Source organism: Lepisosteus platostomus, chromosome 19 (genome assembly GCF_059453375.1).
Source record: "Lepisosteus platostomus isolate fLepPlt1 chromosome 19, fLepPlt1.hap1, whole genome shotgun sequence".
NCBI classification, from domain to species: domain Eukaryota; kingdom Metazoa; phylum Chordata; class Actinopteri; order Semionotiformes; family Lepisosteidae; genus Lepisosteus; species Lepisosteus platostomus.
In genome coordinates this window covers 16,995,591-17,016,979 of record NC_142629.1, presented here as the reverse complement: position 1 = coordinate 17,016,979, position 21,389 = coordinate 16,995,591, and the positions used below count along the sequence as shown (strand labels likewise).

The 21,389-nt window shown below is 42.1% G+C and overlaps 1 protein-coding gene across 1 annotated transcript in view; it reads left to right on the top strand.

The window, feature by feature from the left end:
* The window catches only part of pkd1a (polycystic kidney disease 1a), a 102,724-nt gene that overhangs the window by 68,782 nt on the left and 12,553 nt on the right, over positions 1-21,389 (top strand). The window contains exons 18-37 of the mRNA XM_088613149.1: positions 813-956; positions 2,931-3,210; positions 5,408-5,624; positions 6,373-6,532; positions 7,110-7,262; positions 7,586-7,730; positions 8,457-9,062; positions 9,745-9,901; positions 10,424-10,676; positions 11,938-12,133; positions 13,108-13,278; positions 13,868-14,011; positions 15,526-15,736; positions 16,441-16,567; positions 17,087-17,203; positions 18,044-18,093; positions 18,762-18,949; positions 19,483-19,588; positions 20,626-20,741; positions 21,164-21,366. Of these exons, the coding sequence (XP_088469275.1) occupies positions 813-956; positions 2,931-3,210; positions 5,408-5,624; positions 6,373-6,532; positions 7,110-7,262; positions 7,586-7,730; positions 8,457-9,062; positions 9,745-9,901; positions 10,424-10,676; positions 11,938-12,133; positions 13,108-13,278; positions 13,868-14,011; positions 15,526-15,736; positions 16,441-16,567; positions 17,087-17,203; positions 18,044-18,093; positions 18,762-18,949; positions 19,483-19,588; positions 20,626-20,741; positions 21,164-21,366 (3,744 nt within the window). The remainder of the gene's footprint in view (positions 1-812; positions 957-2,930; positions 3,211-5,407; positions 5,625-6,372; positions 6,533-7,109; positions 7,263-7,585; positions 7,731-8,456; positions 9,063-9,744; positions 9,902-10,423; positions 10,677-11,937; positions 12,134-13,107; positions 13,279-13,867; positions 14,012-15,525; positions 15,737-16,440; positions 16,568-17,086; positions 17,204-18,043; positions 18,094-18,761; positions 18,950-19,482; positions 19,589-20,625; positions 20,742-21,163; positions 21,367-21,389) is intronic.

The window sequence follows — 21,389 nt, the reverse complement described above, 5'->3', positions numbered from 1 at the left end:
GCTGCTGCGGGCTAAACGTGAAAGCAGAGCTTTTTAGCTTGGTGTATCAAAATCCTTTTCACCCCTGTTAGTTTGTTTTCATTTAAGAAATCATCACAAACAGAGGAAGAAAAAAACGTAGCTTCCCTATTGCTAATGCCAGTCTTGGCCTTGTGTTTAGAGTAATTATATAGTTGAAAAGCAAACCTTTCATGGGTGTCCTTGCATGACATTTGGTGAATGACTGAATGATGTCCTTTTAGAAAAGCATCTTCTGTTGTTCCTCTACAGTATGTCTCTTGTTTATATACTGAATAATCAATCCCAGACTTTCATACTTTCATGGTATTTTATCCTTGTTTTAAAGGAGGAACTGCTACCATATTGACAATCTCTCTCATGCTACTTTCTCTTGGAGATTAAAATTTAAACTGTGCATTACACTCTCCCTCATTGTTATTCTGGCCTTTAGTGCTCACACAAGACCCCGTTGACTGTTTCCCCATCTGCTCATAAGCTGATGAGCTTTGAGTTGCAATTTTTTAGCTCCATTGTACAAAACAGAATTTTCCAAAATTCGAATACATAAAATAGTCGCTCTCCAAGTGAGAACCTCAGGCTGTAAAGAAACATTCTGAGGTCTGTTGTTTTGACTGCTTGCTAATTTTGTTCTCATAATCTGATTTGCTTTGCTCCTTATAAGAAAGTAGAAACATATTCTTCTAGCAGAATAAATCAGTTTAATGTAAAGAGGTCACTGAATGTATTTGGTGGCCTCTGCTGTAAGGCATTATGGCATAAAAGGGTTGCTTTTCTGTGTTGTTTCTCCTCAGGTTTTAGTGAAGAATGGCAGAATCCCAATGGTGCTGCTGGAATGTGTTTCTTGCAAAGCTCAGTCTGTCTACGAAGTTAGCCAGAGCTCCTATGTTTATCTGGCGGGGACATGCAGCAACTGTCAGGATAACTCTCACACTGGGGTAAGAGAAGTCTTCAGAAGCAGCCCCTCTTTGAAAAACGACATTGTTGTAAACCACTGTTTCTAATTTGTTTGTGTGGTTAATATCACTTGATGGCACTCACAGCTGTACTGCTGTTTCCTTCCAGTTTTTGTTTTTCTCTAAGCCAATAAAAAGAAACTCATACAGTACTTGTGCCCAGCAGGTCGAGCCAGAACTCGCTGGCTTCATTATTTAAGAGAGAACTGATTGATTTTCCCTGTTTGGAAAATACGAAGTTGTTGTGTTTTTTTTTTAATCCAAACCAGGTTCGTATTTAACTAACGAAGCAATCTGAAAAAAAAAAACACTGTAATGAGCCATGGAAGTATTATCATAATTTTCAAGTTCAGAGCAATACAAGAAGTTTCTGATCCTGCCAGCTGACAAACATGAGTAATCATGCTTTCTTCCAGATCAGGAAGCCATCTTGTCACTCAAGTTTAAAATGCCAGAATGTTTACAGCTGAAGCAGGGAGGCTAATGTTCTTCAAATATCCCAAGAGAGAATTTTGTGGAGGAAAAATACTTTTATGACTACATACTTAATTCTTGAGCAAGGTCACTCCTGAAGGGCCACAGTCCCCAAAGTGTGTTGGCCTTTTTAGACCAATTTCAGACCAGCAGAAAAGTATCACAATGATCCAGTGGATGAATAACAGGATCAGATTGTTGGTACACAGATTTCTCAGAAAGAAAAAGCTGGATTAAAAGGGCTGGTGGAGTAGAACTACAGTGTAGGTTAAAAAATAATCTCCAAGCTGGAAAACTGAAGCAAAGATGCCCGGTAAAATAAAATTTTCAAGTGTTTAATAAGTCTCTCCTGTAGACAACCTAGTTCAGACATAGTCAAAGTTGACGTGATATTAATAGGAGAGTTTAACTTGCCACACACAACATGGGTTATTAACGTATATAATACAGAAGCTGAATTTGATATGGATGAAAATCTTAATGACTGCTGCTTACCCAATATATGCTACTTTGCATAACTGATTATACAGTATTATATATAAATATAATTTTTAAATGGCTAGTACATATGAAATAACCAGAATACAGACAGTGTATGTGGTACTGTAGGAATACTAGTGAATTATTAACTTTTATACTTTTATAACTTGTATACTTTTATTCTATAAAGGCTGAATCAAATTAGGGTCTATAAATTTAGAAATGCCAGTAAGGAAACGAGGCAGAGATTACAAGTTGGTGGTACAATTGTACAATTCAGTAAATACAAGAGGAATGGTTATACTTCAAAAACATAATATTAAAATCACAAATCAAAGTTATACATCACCTACACTAAGGTAACTCAAATGGACTCGTCAGTACCAAAATATGCTGTTTTAGTTTCCTACAGTTGTGACAGATGAGGGTTAGAAATGACAGACAGCCATTCATTCATTCCTTGTCTGGTTCATGGTACAGTAGCTTGTTGGCAAAAGAAGCTCTTCTTTCAGCTTCAGCAAAATAGCTGAATGGACGTCGGGTTTCAGTCCTGAAAGTACATGAGCTTACTTTCCAGCTCCTTCCTTGCGTTTCTGTGATATCGCTGATCTTTGGAACAAGTAGGGCTTAATTCGAAGTTGAAGGTAGAAAGCATAAACTCTGCTGCTGAGTTTCAGTGTGGCGTCGCACCTGAAGAATGAACAAGAGCCGAAAGGTTTCTCCTTTTCTTCGATGTTTCAGTGTGGAATTAACCTCTCCGTGTTCCTCTGCAGCCTGCATGCTGATGCAGCTCCCCAGCTCAAACCTTTTTAAATTAAATTCGATTTGCCAGGTGTCTGCCCAGATCTGAATAGTGCCTAATGAGGTGCCTTTTGATGCAAGCACCTCCCTGGTAATAATCAAAGAAAGGTCAGGGTATTCATGTTTGATTAGTGTGAAGAAGCCACACGCTCTGTGGCCGGCAGTTGTGACATAATTTTTTGCTCCGCTTGGTTTCTGCAGCACTGGACGGCCCTGAACTCGAACAACGAGTCTCTGGTGTTGAACATGAGCACCACAACCACGGGGAGTAGGGGCATGAACCTGGTGGTCCGCCAGGGGATCCTGCGTGACGGAGATGCCTACATTTTCACCCTGCATGTCACCGACCCCATGATGGATGGCGTGGGTGTGGCCTCAATTAAACTCAGACCTAACCTGCCCCCTGCTGGTGGGTCCTGCACACTACACCCCCATGCCACTGCCAGTGCCCTGACCACCAAAATACAATTCACATGCACAGGTAAGAAATGTTACGATAGAAGTGTCACTGTATTTGGTTATTCCCATAGCTATGCAGCGAAAAAAAAACTATGCACAGCCTTTTGACAACAGAGTTGGTAACAATCGTTAAACAAATTGCATTCTAATACTAGTAAAGATGAAAGTACTTTAAATAGTACTAGTTTCCATTTTGTTCTGCTCTTTAAAAATTCAGTAAATGTTCTTGAGGTTGCTTTTCCTGTAGTGTAAGATAAGAGTCTTTGAATTTATTTGAATAAATTAATTTACTTGCAACTTGAGTGAACATATGATATTTAAGAGTTTCTACAAAGATCATGGTTGGGCTTTTGGATTTTAATTTTGAGCTACTTAGTCATGAACAGTCACTCTGGTTTGATTGAAACATGAAAAGCAGATTGTGGTGAGCAGTCTAGTCTTTTGATCAGCAGCGATGCAAGTGCTTTGATCTGTATCTTTTTTGTACAAGTGCGAGCAGGTTATTGAAAGCCGATGAAGAAATTAGTTTTTTCAAGGCACAAACCAAAGACTTACCTCAAGGAATAGAACATCATTTTGTGCCTTCAAAGCAAGGATCCCTGTACACAGTTAAGAGTGTCTGTGTGTTCAAAGTTTAATTTAATCTGAGCTGTTGGTCATTTAACTTAACCCTTATTTTGAAGCTGGAAATTTAAAGCAACTTATTAGTTCAAATACTGTAAGTTAAATGAAGTAACTGGGAGCTTAGCTGGGAAAAAATATATAATGGGTTTTCATGACTGGACTTAGGTGGTAAGCCATTGTTCCATGTTCATGTCTTGACTCTGTTATCCAGCTGTTTACATGCCAAATCCAATGTACTGGAGTAGAACAGTGAACCACATGACACCTGTACAGCCATCTGAAGGGCATTGACAAACTATGTCAGCAATGACAGATGTCCCTTCTCTTTCCTGAAAACACATTCTGGAAGTCAGTTTGAAAAGGAGGTCTGAAAGAAGATATTAATTAGCATGAAGAACATAACAGAACCACACAGAATAAAAATTGTAGGTGTAGCATTACATTTTTTCTCTTTTTGATGTAGAAATCAACAATTGTTCCTTTTAAATCCCCAGTATATTTTTGCAAATTGACACTTTCAATAATATCTACCTTTCAGTTGTGAAAATACTCATAGCATCACAGTTGACATTTTGGCATATGGGATTTTGTATAGTTTTGCACTTGCAGATAAAGCACAGTGACAGATGACATGTTAATACAGCACCAAACAATACATACTACTCAAATTGATTTTATAATACTAGGCAGCTATTAGCCTCTTGGGTACGTAGTATTGAGGTTAAAATGCTTCAACTATGTGAATGACACTGGCTGCACACTGAATTGACTGTTTTGCTTCTAATAAAGAGGATCTCCATCCGGAACCATTCGTTTTTTATTTAAAGCATGACAGTACCTAACATTTCTGAGATTTAATACAAAGCAAACTCGTATTTTTATGTCTTTCCTCCTGGCCGTCACCTGAAAATATCTAGGAAGGTGTAAGCGCTCACTCAGCCATGCTGACAGGCCAGCTGATGTCCTCTGCAAGCTGTTGATTATGAAGTCATTGCCGTGCACAGTTGTCCATGAACATGAGTTTTTGCCTCCTGGTTTTGAACGACTGTCGACTAACAACTTATGTGGCTGCAGACGATATGAAAAGGCACTGAAGTACATTGTGTGAAGACATTTTAGAATGGAAATGATCCAGATGTGTAGCTCATTTTAGAAATCTTAAAAACGCACAGGGAAGTTATGATGATATTTTAAGTGATTTTATTAAATGAGCAATGAGCTCCATTTTTATGGTTAAGCCAAGGATTATTTTCAACCCTTTCAGTAGGGAGTTTCCATTACGTAGGATGTGAAAAGCTGTCATCAAACACTGGGTCTGTAATTTACAAGTGCTTTGCAAGTTAAAGTTTTGATTTAATTTGATTTCTTGTCTAGGTTTCACAGTGGATGGATGTAGCTTTCTGTGTTTTGCACTGCATGTGTGTCATTTTATCAGTTATGTGCAGTTTCCCAGACTTCTAAGAAAATGGTCTCCCTTCAGCGGCTCCAGCAAATGTGACCACATCAGCCGTGCATGTTGGTTTAGCCGTGTGTTCAGCGTCTGAATGCGGGCGACAGGTGAGTCGGTCATGACTGGACTCTTCCTCTGCCTCTAGGATACGAGGACTCAGATGACGCGGAGACGCCGTTAGTCTACAGCTTGATTGTAACCCGCTGCGTCAAGAGTTACTGCGAGGAGTTCTACGTGTACAAGGGAACCAGCTCGGAATACTCAGCCTTTGTTCCCCCCGGATTCCGCTCCAATAACTTTAAGGTCGATGTGTCGGTGAGAGTGGAGGACCACCAAGAAGCATCCACTGTGGCGCTGAACCAGTGAGTACCGGTGGTCTGAAACATGTTTCCGCCTCTGAAGTCTTCGGCTGCTTTCATGAATGGGATTTTTAAATCACCTTTCATTTTTTGGGATCATGCTGTTCTCTTTATATCATTGACTACATTATAACCAGCATGGATTGGAGGTTACATCTAGAAATAGAAATAGAAACACAATAAATAACCAACAATGGAGACGAAACACTGTTTCATCTGTTCATTTGGCAGAACAACACCAGGTCTCACTGGGGCCACAAACCCAGTCCAGGCTTGCCTTTCTGCTTGTAACCTAAGAGAAAAGGTGATCTTTTGGCTGTGAATTGAGTTAACAACAGTTGCTGATTCAAATTGTGAGGGAGGTGACATTCACGAAAAAAGAATTATGATCATTTACTTATTTTTATAGAAAAAAAAACAGGAGTAAATAACTTATGAAACACAGGCTCTTTGAGGAGTATCAGGGGGATCTTCAGATATTGGTGACACAGAAGAACTGTACCTTTGCTCTCTTTTTATTGTAATGGAAAATATATATACGGACAACAATGTATTTTTTTTTCCTAAGGAAACTCCTGCATATACAGTATTCCAAATGAGAGTTTCAGGAGCCCGATGTGAACGGCTTCTTTCTTTCTTTTGTGATATTAATTTAAGATTTTGATTTAGTTTTGATCCTATTTAAAAGATCTGTTTTTTTTTCCTAATGGAATAAATGTGGTCATGTAAGCGCTTTTTCTGTGTGTCTCAGGTCGATGGTCATTCGACTGCCGGAACCACCGCAGGGTTTTCAAAGCCTCACTCAGTGGCTGTATAACCAAACCGAAACGGCCCTTAAGGATCTGCTGAAGCAGGGAGATCCCCAGCAGGTCCGCGAGTTCTCCCTGGCACTCATCACCGTGCTCAACGAGGTGGGCAGTGACGTGAATCTCAGGCTCCAGCAATAAGAGCAGGTTTTTCTCTCCATTGACAGGGACCCATCAACCAAGAACCAATACGCTATGAAAGCATGGTCTCTGCATCCAGTTCCTAATCATTGGAAGCATGGAAGGGAGAGCAGAAATGGCTTCATACAGCCAAACCCATAACTCCGTTTTGAGGCTCATTAGACCTAAGGGCTGCTCCATTCGTTCAGTTAGATCCTAATGAATGCGATTCCCTCGCCGGAGAGGATAAGCTGCCCGATCTCCCTCCCCACACTATTTCGAGGAATTAGCCAGGGTGCTGCAGGAAAGGTGTCGATGGGGAAGCGGGGGGCGAGATGCGAGACAGATACATGAAGTGAGACCTGGGTACGAGACTTATATACTGTATGTAGGTGAGCAGTAGTGTGTAAAAGTAAGCCCTAACCTTTCTCCTGAAAGTCTTTGTCGTGCTGAGCTCAGTTTCTTCTGGGCTTTGGCAGCATTAACTTTTGTGTTGTATGCATCGCAAGCTGTAGATTACACAAGTACACCAAGTCTCTCTGTTTTTCCTCTCGGTCCATAGTATGAACAAACCGGGCCACCATCCTTGGACTTGTGGAGAGAAAGAGAACAGCGCGTCATCATCCGCAGCAATATCACGCGAGCCCTGGTCTCTCTGGACGTCAACACGGTCAATGACATTAAACAGACATCAGCGGCCTTGGCGCAGTGCACAGTAAGACAGGATTTCCTTCACATTGCTTCTCACAAGGAATAAGTTCACACTGCTGGGCCAGTCTGATCTCAGATCTCAAAAGCTCCAGTATGTGAGGCTGGCACTGGGCAGTATTGGGAATGGAGACCTGCAAGGGGAACTGTGTTGGTGCATTGTTATTATTATTATTATTATTATTATTATTATTATTATTATTATCTACCCAGTGCTGCATAGCTTTGAAGTGACTTGACATTGTGAAAGTAAAGCAGCTTTGAAATTCTTCAGACAGTTATATCACTGGTTTGTCAGGTGTTAGTTATGTATTGCTTCTTCATTTCCAGACTGTCAGCAAGGAATTCATTTGCCAGGAGTGCCAGAAGATTACACTTACCAAGCTGGAATCCATGCTGGACATCCTGCAAAGTGACACAAGGCAGGGAACAGTCACCCCCACAGAAATTGCCGATAACATCCTCAACATAATGGGTGAGTAATATGCAGCAGCTGTCTGGGTAACTAGGAAGTTCTAACAGAAAACTGAGAAAATAGTGCAGGGGTTTAGAGCCATTTAAGTCCATTGAAATGCAGAGGATGGCTATCAAATTAAAAAATGTGTCAGAATGAGCTCCTTTATTTTTACCCGTTTACAATATATTTAGTAATTCACATTTGAAGTCCCCAATAGCTTTTGAATACCCATCTCCTTCCTTGAGATCATTGCAGGTTCACCTAGCCAACTTCCCTGTGCATCGCTCATACAGGCATGGGAAGAACGAAGCTGCGCATGTGCATCAATAGTGCTGGGCATTCTGCTGCCTGTCACACTTCCAGACACATAGTACCTATAGCATAATACCATGGTACCTATAGGCTTGATGTGAACCCTTGATTTAAGAATCAGTTGCTGAAAACGCAATATACGATCAGCTTAAATCCTATTTCCAGAGTTAACTTGTAATAATTGCTATGCAGATTTCAAATCTCAGTCCTGTGAGCTGGCATCTGTAGCTGAAAACTGACAAATTATCCTTTTTATGGTAATAATTTGTAAATATTTCATTCATTATTTAGTTAGATGGCTCTGGAAAGAATACTACATTTTTATCTGAGCTTGATATCTGAAGCCAAGCTTTTACTGTTGAAGAGTAAAAGGATTGGATGAGATTCCCACATTTTCTAACAAGGCATCATTTTTCCTCCTCTGATTTCCAGGAGATCTGATTCACCTGGTGAACCAGGCACCCCCACAGCCAGCTGCAGAGGACAAGTTTAGCATCAGCAACGATCAGCTGCTGGTAGCCTCCAAAGCCTACAACCTGTCCTCCGAGCTGATGAGGATCCTCATGCACTCCCGCGTGCTGAACGAGGAACCCCTCGTCTTCAACGGCTCGGAGATCACCACGGCCGGCAAGCGCGCGGACCCCCTCAACTTGCTGTGCTACGTTGACGACCCCACTTGCCGTTTCTCCATCCCGGAAAGCTTCAACACCACCTTCAAGGACGTGCCGCACATCGTTCAGGTCCTCTTCCAGGTCGAGTCCAACCCTTTCCCCTTCGGGTACGTGGACAACTACACCGTTTCGACCGAAGTGGCCTCAATGGAGTTCCAGACGGAAAACGGCACCCAGATTCCCATCTCCAGCTTGAGCGCAAACAAGGCCATCACGGTGAAGGTGTCAAACGGTAAAGGAGTGAAGAAGATCTTGTCTGGGGCGGCCAACATCAGCGAGTGGAGCTCCGTGATCGTGATGGTCAGAACAGGCAACACTAACAGAGCAGCTGGGCTACATGTGCAGCTCACATTCACAGTGCTCAATGGTAAGTACTACTAGTAGCAGTAGCAGGAATGGGATCAGCTGTAGTTGGGGATCAGCGGTGAGACATGAACCAGTGGACCCTTATTGAAGCTACATATATACAGTATATAGGATTGAGAGCTGGCGGTACTTACAGTAAACTGCATGTCCAAACAAAATGTGGGAATCTGGAGTAATCTACTCGGTCAAGGTGCTAAAACGTATACCCTTGGATCTTTCAGAAAACAGCTGGATGAAATCCTCTGCTCCTGGTATCTAAACAAACTAGACAGGCAAAATGCCCCCCTCTTTTCTGTAGTCTTAGAGGTTTTCTAGTGTGATGACTCCTCTCATTGTTTAAGGGAGACACGTGGTCCCACCACCAGTTGCCCACATCTCTCTTCTGAACAGACATAAACTTCCAGTTCTGGGGTCACCCACTCCAGCCTCAACAACTGGGGCAGAAGGGACCACAACAATATGTTTGCGTACAAGGGACAATGCAAGGTTGAATAGAGCCTCAGTATAAATAACACGTGTAGGACTCAGTGTTGGCTTTGTTTGAAAGCTTGCTCTGTCAGTGAAGGGTGTTTCTAGCCACATAAAAAGAAGAAAAGAATCAAATTTTCCCCGTCATAATTACAACTCACTGGCTTCACGGATGAAGACGCGGACAAAATTCCCTTGTCTTTTATCTTTTGCAGATGCTGGTGCTGTCAAGGGAACAGAGCCATACATTACTGCTTATCTAAACAGCCACAGCAGGCCCAATGAGCACAACTGCACAGCACAGAAGAAGATCACCCTTAGCCTGATTAAAGGGCTGGATCACAAGCCATACACTTTCTTCCTATCTCCAGAGTAAATCAATATATACTAAATACTCATATGTCAGAACAAAGATATTTTGGTATTATGTATAACAGTATATGATCACTTTCATCGATCATTTACATATTCTGTTTTGCCAGTGTGTCTTTCTGTGCCGTGAAATACATTGATTTAGTTTTATATGCAGATGAGCATCACTCAAAACATCTCATGCGAGTGCGTCTGATGAAGCAAAAAGAATAGCATCATTGTTATGCATGCTGGGAGAGACTTTATATAGCTTTGAGTAATACTGTAGGTTCCAGGCCAAAGTTACAGAAACAGTATCTTCTAATAGGCCTGACAGAATTTCACAAGGGTTTTGGAAAGACCCCTTAATTTCACAGCTGTAAAACTATTTCAAAAGATGACTGCGTTACCATGAGCACAAGAGCACATCTCCTTAAAAAAGGCAGAACATGACATGAAGTGAGTTTTAGGGGTTTCCATTAGCCTTAAAACTTGACAGGCAGAGGGCGGTGAAATCTCAAGGATGCCGTCTCTTCTTCCCAGGGCCTATGACACAACGCAGGACTACTATGTGAACGTGACCAACGGCTGCCGGTCGTCTCCAGTGCGGCTGGAGGTCGGCGTCTACTCCTCCCTCTGTCAGTACTTCAACGCCGGCGAGCTGCTCTGGAAGACGGACGGCATGGTGCCCTTGGAGGACACCACCATGGGCAGGGCCGTCTGTCGCACGGAGCACCTGACCGCCTTCGGGGCCAGCCTCTTCGTGCCCCCGCAGTCCGTGGTCTTCATCGTCCCTGTAAGCGCTGCGGGAGACATTTTCCTGCCTTCCCTGAAAAGACAGTCAGGAGTCCGTCTGGGAAAATGAAACAAGTTTTTTATTTCGTGCGCATGGGAGTGAAACACACAGACAGATGCTCAGTGTAGTTTTCTCCAAGTGATTACATTATACAGTCCTTAAGTATTTTTATATCACAGTTCGCTGTGCTGATCAGATTGGCAGCATTACAGGATCACACACATCTCTTCCCTATTTGCCAAAGATAACTTCTTTTAACACAATTGGTTACTTAGTTTTGTAGCAGGCATTCTTATATAACACAATATAGAATTACATAACATCCCTTGTGTCCGGCATTCCTCCAGTCCAGTTCAAACCAGTTCTGAATGTCCACCTTATAAAATACTGCAGCCTCAGCAGAAAAAGTATGTACAAAGTTCACAGAGACCCTCTCAACAGTGCTGATAAAAAGGCGTTTCCGGCTGCTTCACCATACCTAGCAGCTGGAATCTCTCATCGTCGCTGCCACCTTTATTAATTTCTCTTCTCCCATTCTTGCTTCTTATCTCTGCCTTCGTGATGTCTTAAGATACGATCCGCGCTCAAAGGCGTTTTTAAAAACCAAATGGCGCTTGAGTGCTTTCTGCTATGGGAACCGCCCTATTATTTTAGAGAAACACATGGGCACAAGAAAGATTAGTATGAGAGAGGGACACTTTGCCCTTCATTGCAGGTACAGCTCACATGCTTCAGCTGTGCGGATTTAATCATGTTAGTGGTTGAGATGTGTAGGTCAATCTAAAAGTGGTCGACAAGTGAGTCTTGGCAACACTAAAGCAAATTCCTAATGGCATATAAAATATCTGGATTTGGCTTCTTCATATAGCACCTACCTAGTAGATGGGTTGTTTAAGGTAAACCTTCAAAGGATAGGTTACCATCAAAGTCGATGTGAACAGTGTTGTACTAACACTCAGTGTTGCTGCACAAATGCATTACAGTAAATAGCAAATAGCAGGGGTGGGCAGTCCTGGTTCTGCAGATTTTTTTTTTTTTGGAAGGATTCTTCAAAGCAGCACCTGAAGATCTGGGAAAAGCTGGTCCAGTTAAGCCCAGAAACAGGCTGGTCTTGCTCGTTTACAGCTGGGTTGGAGTGAAAACCTAAAGGCCCTGCAGGACCAGGACTGTCCATCCCCTGGGTAAACGGTTTCAGAAGATCCTTCCTCGATTTAAACTGGTGACGTTTTTTACAGGGGAAACATGTGTTCTTCTGTTCCAGGAGCCGTCTCCAGAAATGAGCTACGTTGTACTGCTGACGTGCGCAGTGAGCTTCGTCACTTTCTCCATCGTGGCAGTCATAGTGAGGAAGTTAGACCTGATCGACATCAAGCGCACGGGGGTCATTCCCTTCTGCGGCAAGGATGGTCTCTACAAGTACGAGGTCCAAGTGAAGACCGGCTGGGGGCGAGGGTCAGGTGGGCACGGAGAATACCCACTCTCCCGTCTTCTGTCTGTTTTGGGAGTTTCGTTAACTGTCCCTGGATCCAAGAAATCGCTTTCCTATCTAAGAGTGTGTACAGTATATAGAAACATTTAAATGATGAGGACAAAGAAACATCCTTTTCCATCTTTTATTGTTTCTCTTTCTTATTGTTATAGGAATTGCCAAAAGCTAACACCAGCAGTGGGACAGCAAAGGCTTGACTGTTTAATGACAAATGACTTAATGCTTTAATGCTTTGTTGTTACACAAGTTGACATGACAGGATTATGCAGAGTTGCTGAGTGATCATGGAATCATCATGAATATTGTTTTTGTTCCATGCGAACTCCAGTATACAGTTTTTGTATGTCAGTGGTATGTGATGATTTTTAACCATATAACACTTAAGGGAGGCGTTACTTGCCAGTAATGCATTGATTACTAAAGGAGATTGATCTGCCATTGCTTCTTTGTCAGTCTATAATGTTCAAATACAATCTGTTTCAGATTTGGTGAACCTGAGTAATACGTAAGTTGAAAAAATAAAACAATAGCCTTAGACACTTACAAGAGAACACGTACAAAGAAATCTGGAATAATACATTTTCATTTTAGCCTGGCTACGACCCATCTAGATCCTGCATGGCTAAGACTCTTCGACTTTTGTCGGGTTAAACGTATTTGCTTTAGGTCACTTTTCTGATTCTTGCTATGACAAAGTAGTATGACAATCGCCTGCCATAACAATTTAGAATATATTTATATAAACGTAATAAACATTATAACATAATGTTATAACAGACTTATATAAGGTAACTTATAAACAGTTTAGCTGTTTTGTGCTGCGTTCAGTTTAATACACAGTATTTTTCCTTCTCCGCGATAAGTCTCCAGTCCCTCCCAGCTCTCTCCTCTGCTGTGGCTGAGCTGGGAATGGTGGAGCTGAGCCCGGCCTGTTCTTTGCAGGCACCACGGCTCATGTGGGGATCAGCCTCTATGGGAGAGAGGGCAGGAGTGGCCACAGACACTTGGACAGCGGCAGCGCCTTCACGCGGAGCAGCCTGGACATATTTCACATCTCCACAGACAGCAATCTGGGCAGCATCTGGAAAATTCGGATCTGGCACGACAACAAAGGTAAAGACTCTGACATCATTCTCAAAGGCTGCCACTGACATCATTCTCTGAGGTCGTTTTCTCTCATGGTGTGTTCATGTCAGAGTGTTTTATCCTTACCTGTTTTATAATCCCGCTTAAAAAAACAACATTTTGAATGCTTGATTGAGAATACCAGAGGGGGTTGTTTGAAAGAGCTTCTTTACCGTGCGGATGGAAACCTTTGGATTGTGGCGTTTCAGGAACAAATGAGGAATTTTTTTCCTGATACATACTGCAAACTGCTCTTTCTTTGCCAGTGGGGGAAAACACTGCTCTCATCTCACTATTATAATGAAATCACTATAAACTGCTACTGTAGCATAATCACTGCATCTCTGCTATAGTGTCTTTCTGAAGTAAGTTTATTTATTAGTAACTTAGATTAAAGGTGTAAAAATGAATGAATAAAAATAAATTCCTCTGCTTTTGATTTTTAGCAAACACTTTCTGCCTCGGACCATGTGTCCTGTTCCTAGCTTTATTACTGTACCCAGGAGGAGAGATCATTACAGATGTCTGTCTTGTGGGGTCTTCACAAGGTTTACAAAGCTCCTCTTTTTGTCGACAGGACTGAGTCCCTCTTGGTACCTCCAGTATGTCGTGGTAAAAGACCTGCAGACAAGCAACAAGTATTTCTTCCTCATTGAGGACTGGCTCTCTGTGGACAATGACAAAACAGAAGGGATGGTGGACATAGAGGTTGAAGCTTCAAGTAAGCGGAAGACATTGCTATGAATACTCAGGTCCACATTTTGACAGCAAAATCTGTAGAGTTTTTTTTGCGAGGTTTGAGTCTTTTTCCTTCAGAAAAAGTAAAGGCCATTTCCTCCGAATACAAACGTCAGATCAGCCTCCTTGAACTAGGTTTTTGTGTTCTTTACACTTTGAGTGTTTGGCCTAGAAACATCAAATGTACGGTACATAGTACATCAGCATATCCAGAAAGCCCCCATTCTTGTTAACTAAGCCATAATATATCTATATACCTGTATGTGATGAGCAGGGGGCTGCCTTTGTGATGATAAATACACAGTAAATGAGTGCTGTGAGCCATCAAAGCTTTTTGATTTTTACTCTGTCGAGTTGATTTTTAAGTTTATTGTGACAGTTACAATAAATCTCAAACACCTCAGTGCTCTACGGGCACTGGGGCATTTTGTTGTGTGACAGTCCCTTTCAATATATTTTATGAACGTCTTTGTCACACTGTGTATATCCAGTGCAAGATCTGATTTTAGCCAGCTTGCAGTAAGTTATATGTCCTCGTTTGGGGAAGAACCATGTGTAGCAATCCAGTGAGAATTTTCCAAAAGGCTGATGTGGAATTTTATATAGCTGGCGTTAACTCAAGATGAAAGTTCCATTTGTGTGTTGTGTTTTTTTTTTCTTGTGGGAAAAAAATACATTTTCATATAGTTTGCCCTGTTGCCATGAATATTTTCCCTTTAACGCATTTTTACCCTAAGCTGCTGTTTTTTTTTCCAGCAGTGAGCAAAGAAATTCCATTAGTTGTAATTACAGGTTCTTCACTTTTGTCCATGTAGATCTTTTGCAAAACCATTTGAGTCATTAGGAAGAAGATGGTTATGACCCACTTTGAATTATGTAGATACAGCATAGGAAGTTGCGCTCTTTCTTGATATTATTTTAGGTTCTCCATTTTATTGTATCTGTTTCTGGTGAATTTCAAGAAAAAACGTGTTACGCGCAGGGCAGGAGGCTAGTTGCTGGAATGTAAACATTAAATAGTATTAAATAAGGTCAAGTAGGATGCTGTGTCAGTGTGTGTTAGCTAGAAAGGAACAAGGTTAATTCCCATAAACACATCTGAAAAAAAGCAACTGGTGATAGATTGCGTGTCTTCTTTCTACTTTTCAACCACATATTAAATATTACCCTTGTGAATACATTTTCTCTTATGTTGGAAATTTGGAAGTGTTATCCTATAATGTGTCCCAGTAAGAGAAATGAATGCCAGCCCAGCACACAATATCAAATATTCATGTTGATTTGCCTTCTGGGTCAGTTGAGGGCTCCTTGTAGAATTAAAAACAGCAGAGAGTCATGGTGTATCTGATGCATGCCCTCCACTAAACGAAACGAAACGAAACGGTGTGGATCTTTTTATCCAGCTATAGTAGAAGGCACCTCTGGCAGTATCCCAGTGGGTTATAGGGTTTTAAAGCTTCTCTCCACGAACGGTGCTCTGGTTTTCTGTCTCTGTAGCGGATACCGAACTGCAACGCTTTTCCAGGATCTTTGTGGCAGAGCTGGAAAGAGGCCTGTCAGAGAAGCACATCTGGCTGTCTCTCTGGGAACGTCCTGCCCGGAGTCGATTCACACGTCTCCAGAGGGCCACCTGCTGCTTCCTCCTGGTTCACCTGTTCCTCCTCGCCAACAGTGTGTGGTACGGCCTTGTGGGGGATAAGAGCCGTAGGTAAAAGTCCCGCCCGTTCTCTTGTGAATTCAGGAATGTAGAAATCCCCGATCTGCCTGATGTACCTGGCCATGAAAATACAATTTGGGAGGGAAGTTATTGTTCATTCATGTTGACAGGAAACTTCAGCATCACAAGAGAGTTAGTAAAAAAGGGAGGTTCTGTTTTTATTTCTTTTAAAAGTGCTGTCTTAGCAAAACAAATGTACCTTTAGGCCTTAGCTTTTTAAAGGACCAATTCAGCTGACGGATCTCAGGTTTGTTTCCCAGAAAAAACAACTTTGGTTTAAGAATTTGCTGTCATAGTGCTGATGTTAAAAGTTTTCGTAATGAGATCGACTTATCAGACTTATTCTTATGACCTCTATTTCATGCCTCACAAACTTGACTTTTTTTGCATCGGATATGAAATACGTCTGAAACTGTAAAGTAATCTGGCTCAGTTTCCCTGCAGGATTCAATTCAGGAATTGCAAATTATGGAGAAAATAAGGGATATAAATTATAGCAATTCTCCTGTGATAAAATCTCAAGAAATCATTTTCTGTTTTGTCCTTTTTTTTATAATTTTCCGATTTCCACTAGCAGATCTGTCTTAATGGGAATGTGTTATCACAAGCCTTTCTTTCTTAAATAAGGGGGCAAGGGGTATGATGTAAAAGCTGTATTAGTGGCTTATAAATTGTTAATTCCCCTGTGCTATCAGGTACACACCTGTTTCCAACTTAACCTCTGTGAGTGGTGAGACATTGGCTGTGGGGCTGGTGACCTGTCTCATCATCTATCCCGTCTACCTGTTTGTGCTGGCTCTCTTCAGGATGGCCCGCAGCAAGGTGAGGAGCTGCAGCACAGAATTTCATTTCACATCAGATTGAAAGCAACTCATTCTTCCCCTTGAGATTAAAGTGTCCAAGAGAATCCGGCACACTGCTCAGGCTCCAGAGCTGTTTCTTACTGGAAATCGTTTTTGTGCATTCAGATTTTTTAGATCCCCAAACCCAGAGTGACAGTGTAACTGTCAGTATGGGCCTGCAAAATGAGAATCCCTAATAATCTGAAAATTGGGAGGAATAACATTTTGCAAGGCAGTGAGATGAGTTTAGAAGACAGGATTTGCTCATGATTTTGAGCAGTACTGTATATCACAACTCCAAGACATAATGTAGGGTTCAGTAAAATACATACAGCATTCCCTCGGAGTTTTGGATAGATTGGATTTGGAAATCATGAAAATGGATCAAATTGTTTGTTGGAAATACAGTCTTTCAAATACTGTCAAGAAACATAAAAGGCATTATTCAGCCATGACGTGTTTTTCTATGGAAGCTGAGCGCATCTCTCTCTCTCCTAAGGTCTGTGTGGAGCAGCCTGTGCCTCAGCTTGACCAGGAGTCACTAGAGATTGATGATTACCTGGATAGCTCCATTGCCGGCAGCTCCTTCCTCATTTTCAACGGGATTCCAGGGGAGGTAATGTCTCTCTCAAGGGTGATGAATGGTATACAGGTATTCCCGCTGTTATTTGCCACACCATGTTATGCATCTCTTGAATATGAGTACGCTTATATTCATACTCACAGTGGTGAGCATTGCTGCCTTGCAGCGCTGGAGCCCTGGGTTCAGTTCCTGGGGTGCTGTCTGTGTGGAGTTTGTACTGTTTGTTTTCACCATGTTTGCATGGGTTTCCTACCACAGGCCAAAGACATGCAGGTAGGAGGCCAAAGACATGCAGGTAGGTTAAGTGCATTTCAGGAAAACTGGCCCCTGGTGTGAGTGTATGTGTGTGTGGCCTGTGATGGACTGATATCCCATCCCTGGTGTATCCTGCGTTAGCTTGCTGCGATGGGCTCCAGCTCCCCTGTGGCTTTGTTTTCGATAAAGTGGTTAGAAAATGTAGGTGTGGATAATGAAAAATGGTTAAACGTGAAATGTTTTGCAGTACGACCATCAGCTTGATTTCGTTTTCTACCAATACCTTCAGACCCAGTCCACTGTACATGTTACCCTGTGGTAGCACTGTGTATATGTTTGTGCTCAATAACCTGGAGAGGGTACCCTTATTTGTCAAATATACTCTATGAGAGCCTTATCATGCCCAACCCATACCGCAAGAAGCCTGTATCAGACATAGACATCACAAAAAGAATTCTTCAACTTTAATTTCTGGTCCAAATGTTGAATTGAGGGAACAAAATTAGAATTTTTCTTAAATTCAGAAATAAAGGGAAGAAAAATCCCAAAGGAATTTTAATGCTGAAATTAAACCCGTGATGAAAAATAGCCATGCTTAAACTGCTTTTTTTTCTTTAGACATATTCTGAGGATACCAATCTGGACGTACCAATAGCTTCATCAAAGAGGTAAAGTATAGTATCTGCAAACCTCTCAACATCATATTTTAGTTTAATTTATCCTTTTCTTATGAAAGGAGACGGTTTAAGAGGAAGCATGCCGGAGCAGTGATATGAATCTCTGCGTTGATACGTAAAACGGCCAAAAGCCAAATTCTGCCAACAACTACGTGAAATTTAGCAGTACCAGCACACAAGAATCAATTATCCTGTTCTGTTTACAGTGTGACATCTTGTGTAACGTCCGCCGGTTTGGTGTTTCATTTTCCTGAAATCAGGGTCCTAAAACATTGTTTTTCATTCATCGTCATTTCAGTTCTCTCCCCCTGTACGAACTGGGGAACTGCTGCCGCTACATTCTCTGTTGCTCAATACCCCCCACTGCGATCAGCTCCCACACCTATTAACCACGGAAGGACCACAAACCCTGGTGATCCTGCAGTTCTGCTCTCCTGTCCCTCTTTCCTCACTCTCCTGCACTGGCAGGACACAAAAGGGAGGATTGAAGTCATTCCCTTTGTGTGGTCATGCCACAGTGAAGAAAGGATTGCTTCCAGTTCTCACACAAATCAGCTTTCGGGCTGGAACCCTTACATAACCCGGGGAGTTGGGTGGATGCCTTTTGCCTGAAAGTCCTGAATGTATTTTGCCTGCGGCTGAATTTGTACTGTTCCCAGTCTGCAGAAAACGAACTTCCAGGAGAGTGTGGCTAACTGGCCCGACCTTCTCAAAGACCCCTCCATCATGGTCGGTCACCTGCCCAAGCTGAAGAGGGGACAGGGCAGCCGCCATCTCGGAGTGGACATGACCCTGGCATCGGAGGAGGAGGAGTACAACAACCGGAACAAGTACTTTACCGCTTCAGGTACTGCAGGTCATTTTGCACGAGCACGCTGGATGATCAGCGGCGTCGAGCACAGTGCTGTTGTCTGTTTTGTTTTTTTTCGTTCCCATGTGGTAAGAAGAAGCTTAAGCAGGTGCTATGCCCTACAAGTTCAGTAATGGAATGCGTCTGTGTGTGTTTCATTGGAAATATCTAATAACTGCACTCAGTATCAAATAGTGAACTGTCTCCCGATCTGACTTCAGTTTTAATAAAATCCCCAATCGTTTTTTTCTGTATTTATACCTTCCTGCTGCTTCAATCATTGGCATTAATCAGCTTACCTTAATGATACAGACACTGTACAGCACGGGGAGAATGAGGACCCATCCAAGAAACTTTCCCACACGAGAGCGACTTGCAATGTATAACGGTGGCATCTTAAGCTGCAACATTAAAACGTTAATGGTTTCAGTACGGCTCTGTCTGTTGTGTAAACCACAGGAGAAATAATTTACCCGTCTAACTGTAGGTATTTTGCAGTCCCAGGGGTTTATGTAATCTTTTTCTCCTAGATGAGGATTTAATAAAGAAGATCTTAGCTGATGGACAACTGCAGATGTCTAAACTGCGAGAGGCTCAGCAATACTTCTCTCAGACAGAGAGCGAAATGGCAGACTTGTAAGTAGAAATGCCAGATTGAGCATTTAACCCATTACCTGGCCCTTGCATAATGTTTTATTTTTCATTTCTAATTTGGAATCGCCCAGGTTTTCTTTACCTCTGAGTTTAGAGCCGAGAGCCAGGGAGAGTGTGAGACCATGCACCCAAGCTCCGCTGACCCACGCAGCCATCAAGTCACCGTTCTGACACTCATTTCTGTGCCTTCCTTCCAAATGCATAAGCTCTGACGTTCAGGAGGTTCAATGCCGGTTGAAGGAGAGGCCAGTCTGTCACCACTATCCAGCCTTACAGTTTCTGCTTCGTGCTACTGTACAAGGGCAGCATGACATGGCCTCAAACCCCTGATACGAAATAGTTAAGGCACTCAGAACCCCTCGCCTAATGTGTTTTTATTCATTTGATTTCTCATGTCTTGGCTGCTGTTAATGAGCGCTCTTGGTCTATTATTATTTCTGTGACAAATGCCAAATAATATATCCACCCAGTATCGGAAAACCACTTTTTCCTGGTAAGGATCCCTTGGAAGGCAGGGCTGCACCCTGGACGGACGAATGCCAGCTCATATTGTATGAAAAATATTTTGTCAAGAATTAACTCTTTATCAGCGATGGCGGGATTCAGCCGCTCTTTAATGTTTGTGTTCTGTCTGATATTAGATTTTACTTTTAGCTTACATCAAAGATTTATTCCATGACTGAAGGGGGGGAGTATACGGTCAGCTTTGCATTTTATTACAAGTATGGCTTCAGGCTTCTTCTGATAAATTTCCTAACTGGATCCAGTTATTACTATAAATGTTTAAAAAGGCTTTAAATGAAAACGGGCCGATATCCTACAGGCACATTTACCTCATATTCTAGAAGTATTAAATGATGAGGAATATCAACTGCATCTTCATATCCAGACTCTTATTTAAAATTCTGCACCGTCATTGATTTCATTCCCAAGGCATTTGCTTCATTATCAGTACTCTGGCGCTGCTCAAGATTATGAGATGTGTTTTGAGTATTTGTTTCCTTATCTCTTTGTCCCAGGTCCAGTATTTTTGGAGACAAGACTGAAGTGATCCTGCTCCAGAAGCTGAATGAACCTGTTCCCACTGGGACAATAAGAAGGGAGCCCCCCAAGTCTGCATTCACTTCCAGAACTGGTATTTTCTCTCAATTTAGGTTTATGTAATCCTAGGGAAAATTATGTATTTACTGTTCTTGCAGAAATACTGTATTGTTACAGTGCTGTGATACAAAACACCCTACTAAATGTACTAATTGTTAGTGTTTATGTCCAGTACAAATCAATATATATTACTTAATGGTGAATCTTTAAGTACGGACAAAAGAAATATTCAATTGTGAGTGTTTTTCGTGTGTTTGTCACAGCAGCTGTTATTTGACCCTCGGTGTCCCCAAGTCTAATGTCATAAACCTGTGGAAGCTCTTTAAAAAGCCCCACAAAAACAAAGTAATTGGGAATGAAATGAAATTTCAAGGCAGCCCCAAAACCCTGAAAGAAAGACGAGATACTGAGCTAGCCTGCATGGCAGTAAGGTCCCTTTCCGTGGTGTGCTTGCAGTGGTGACAGAGCTGTCGAAGAGGATGCTCTTCCCGTACTGGTGCAGTCCGGCTGCTCATGTCCTGAGCCTCCTGCTCTGTGTCGTCTCCTCTGGTGTATCCGTGTGGATTGGGCTCCGGTTCAGCTCCAGCGTGGCCCTCATGTGGCTCATTTCCGGGATCTTCAGCTTCCTGGCCTCCTTCTTTGTACTGGAGCCGCTGAAGGTACAGTATAGTTCAGACTCACT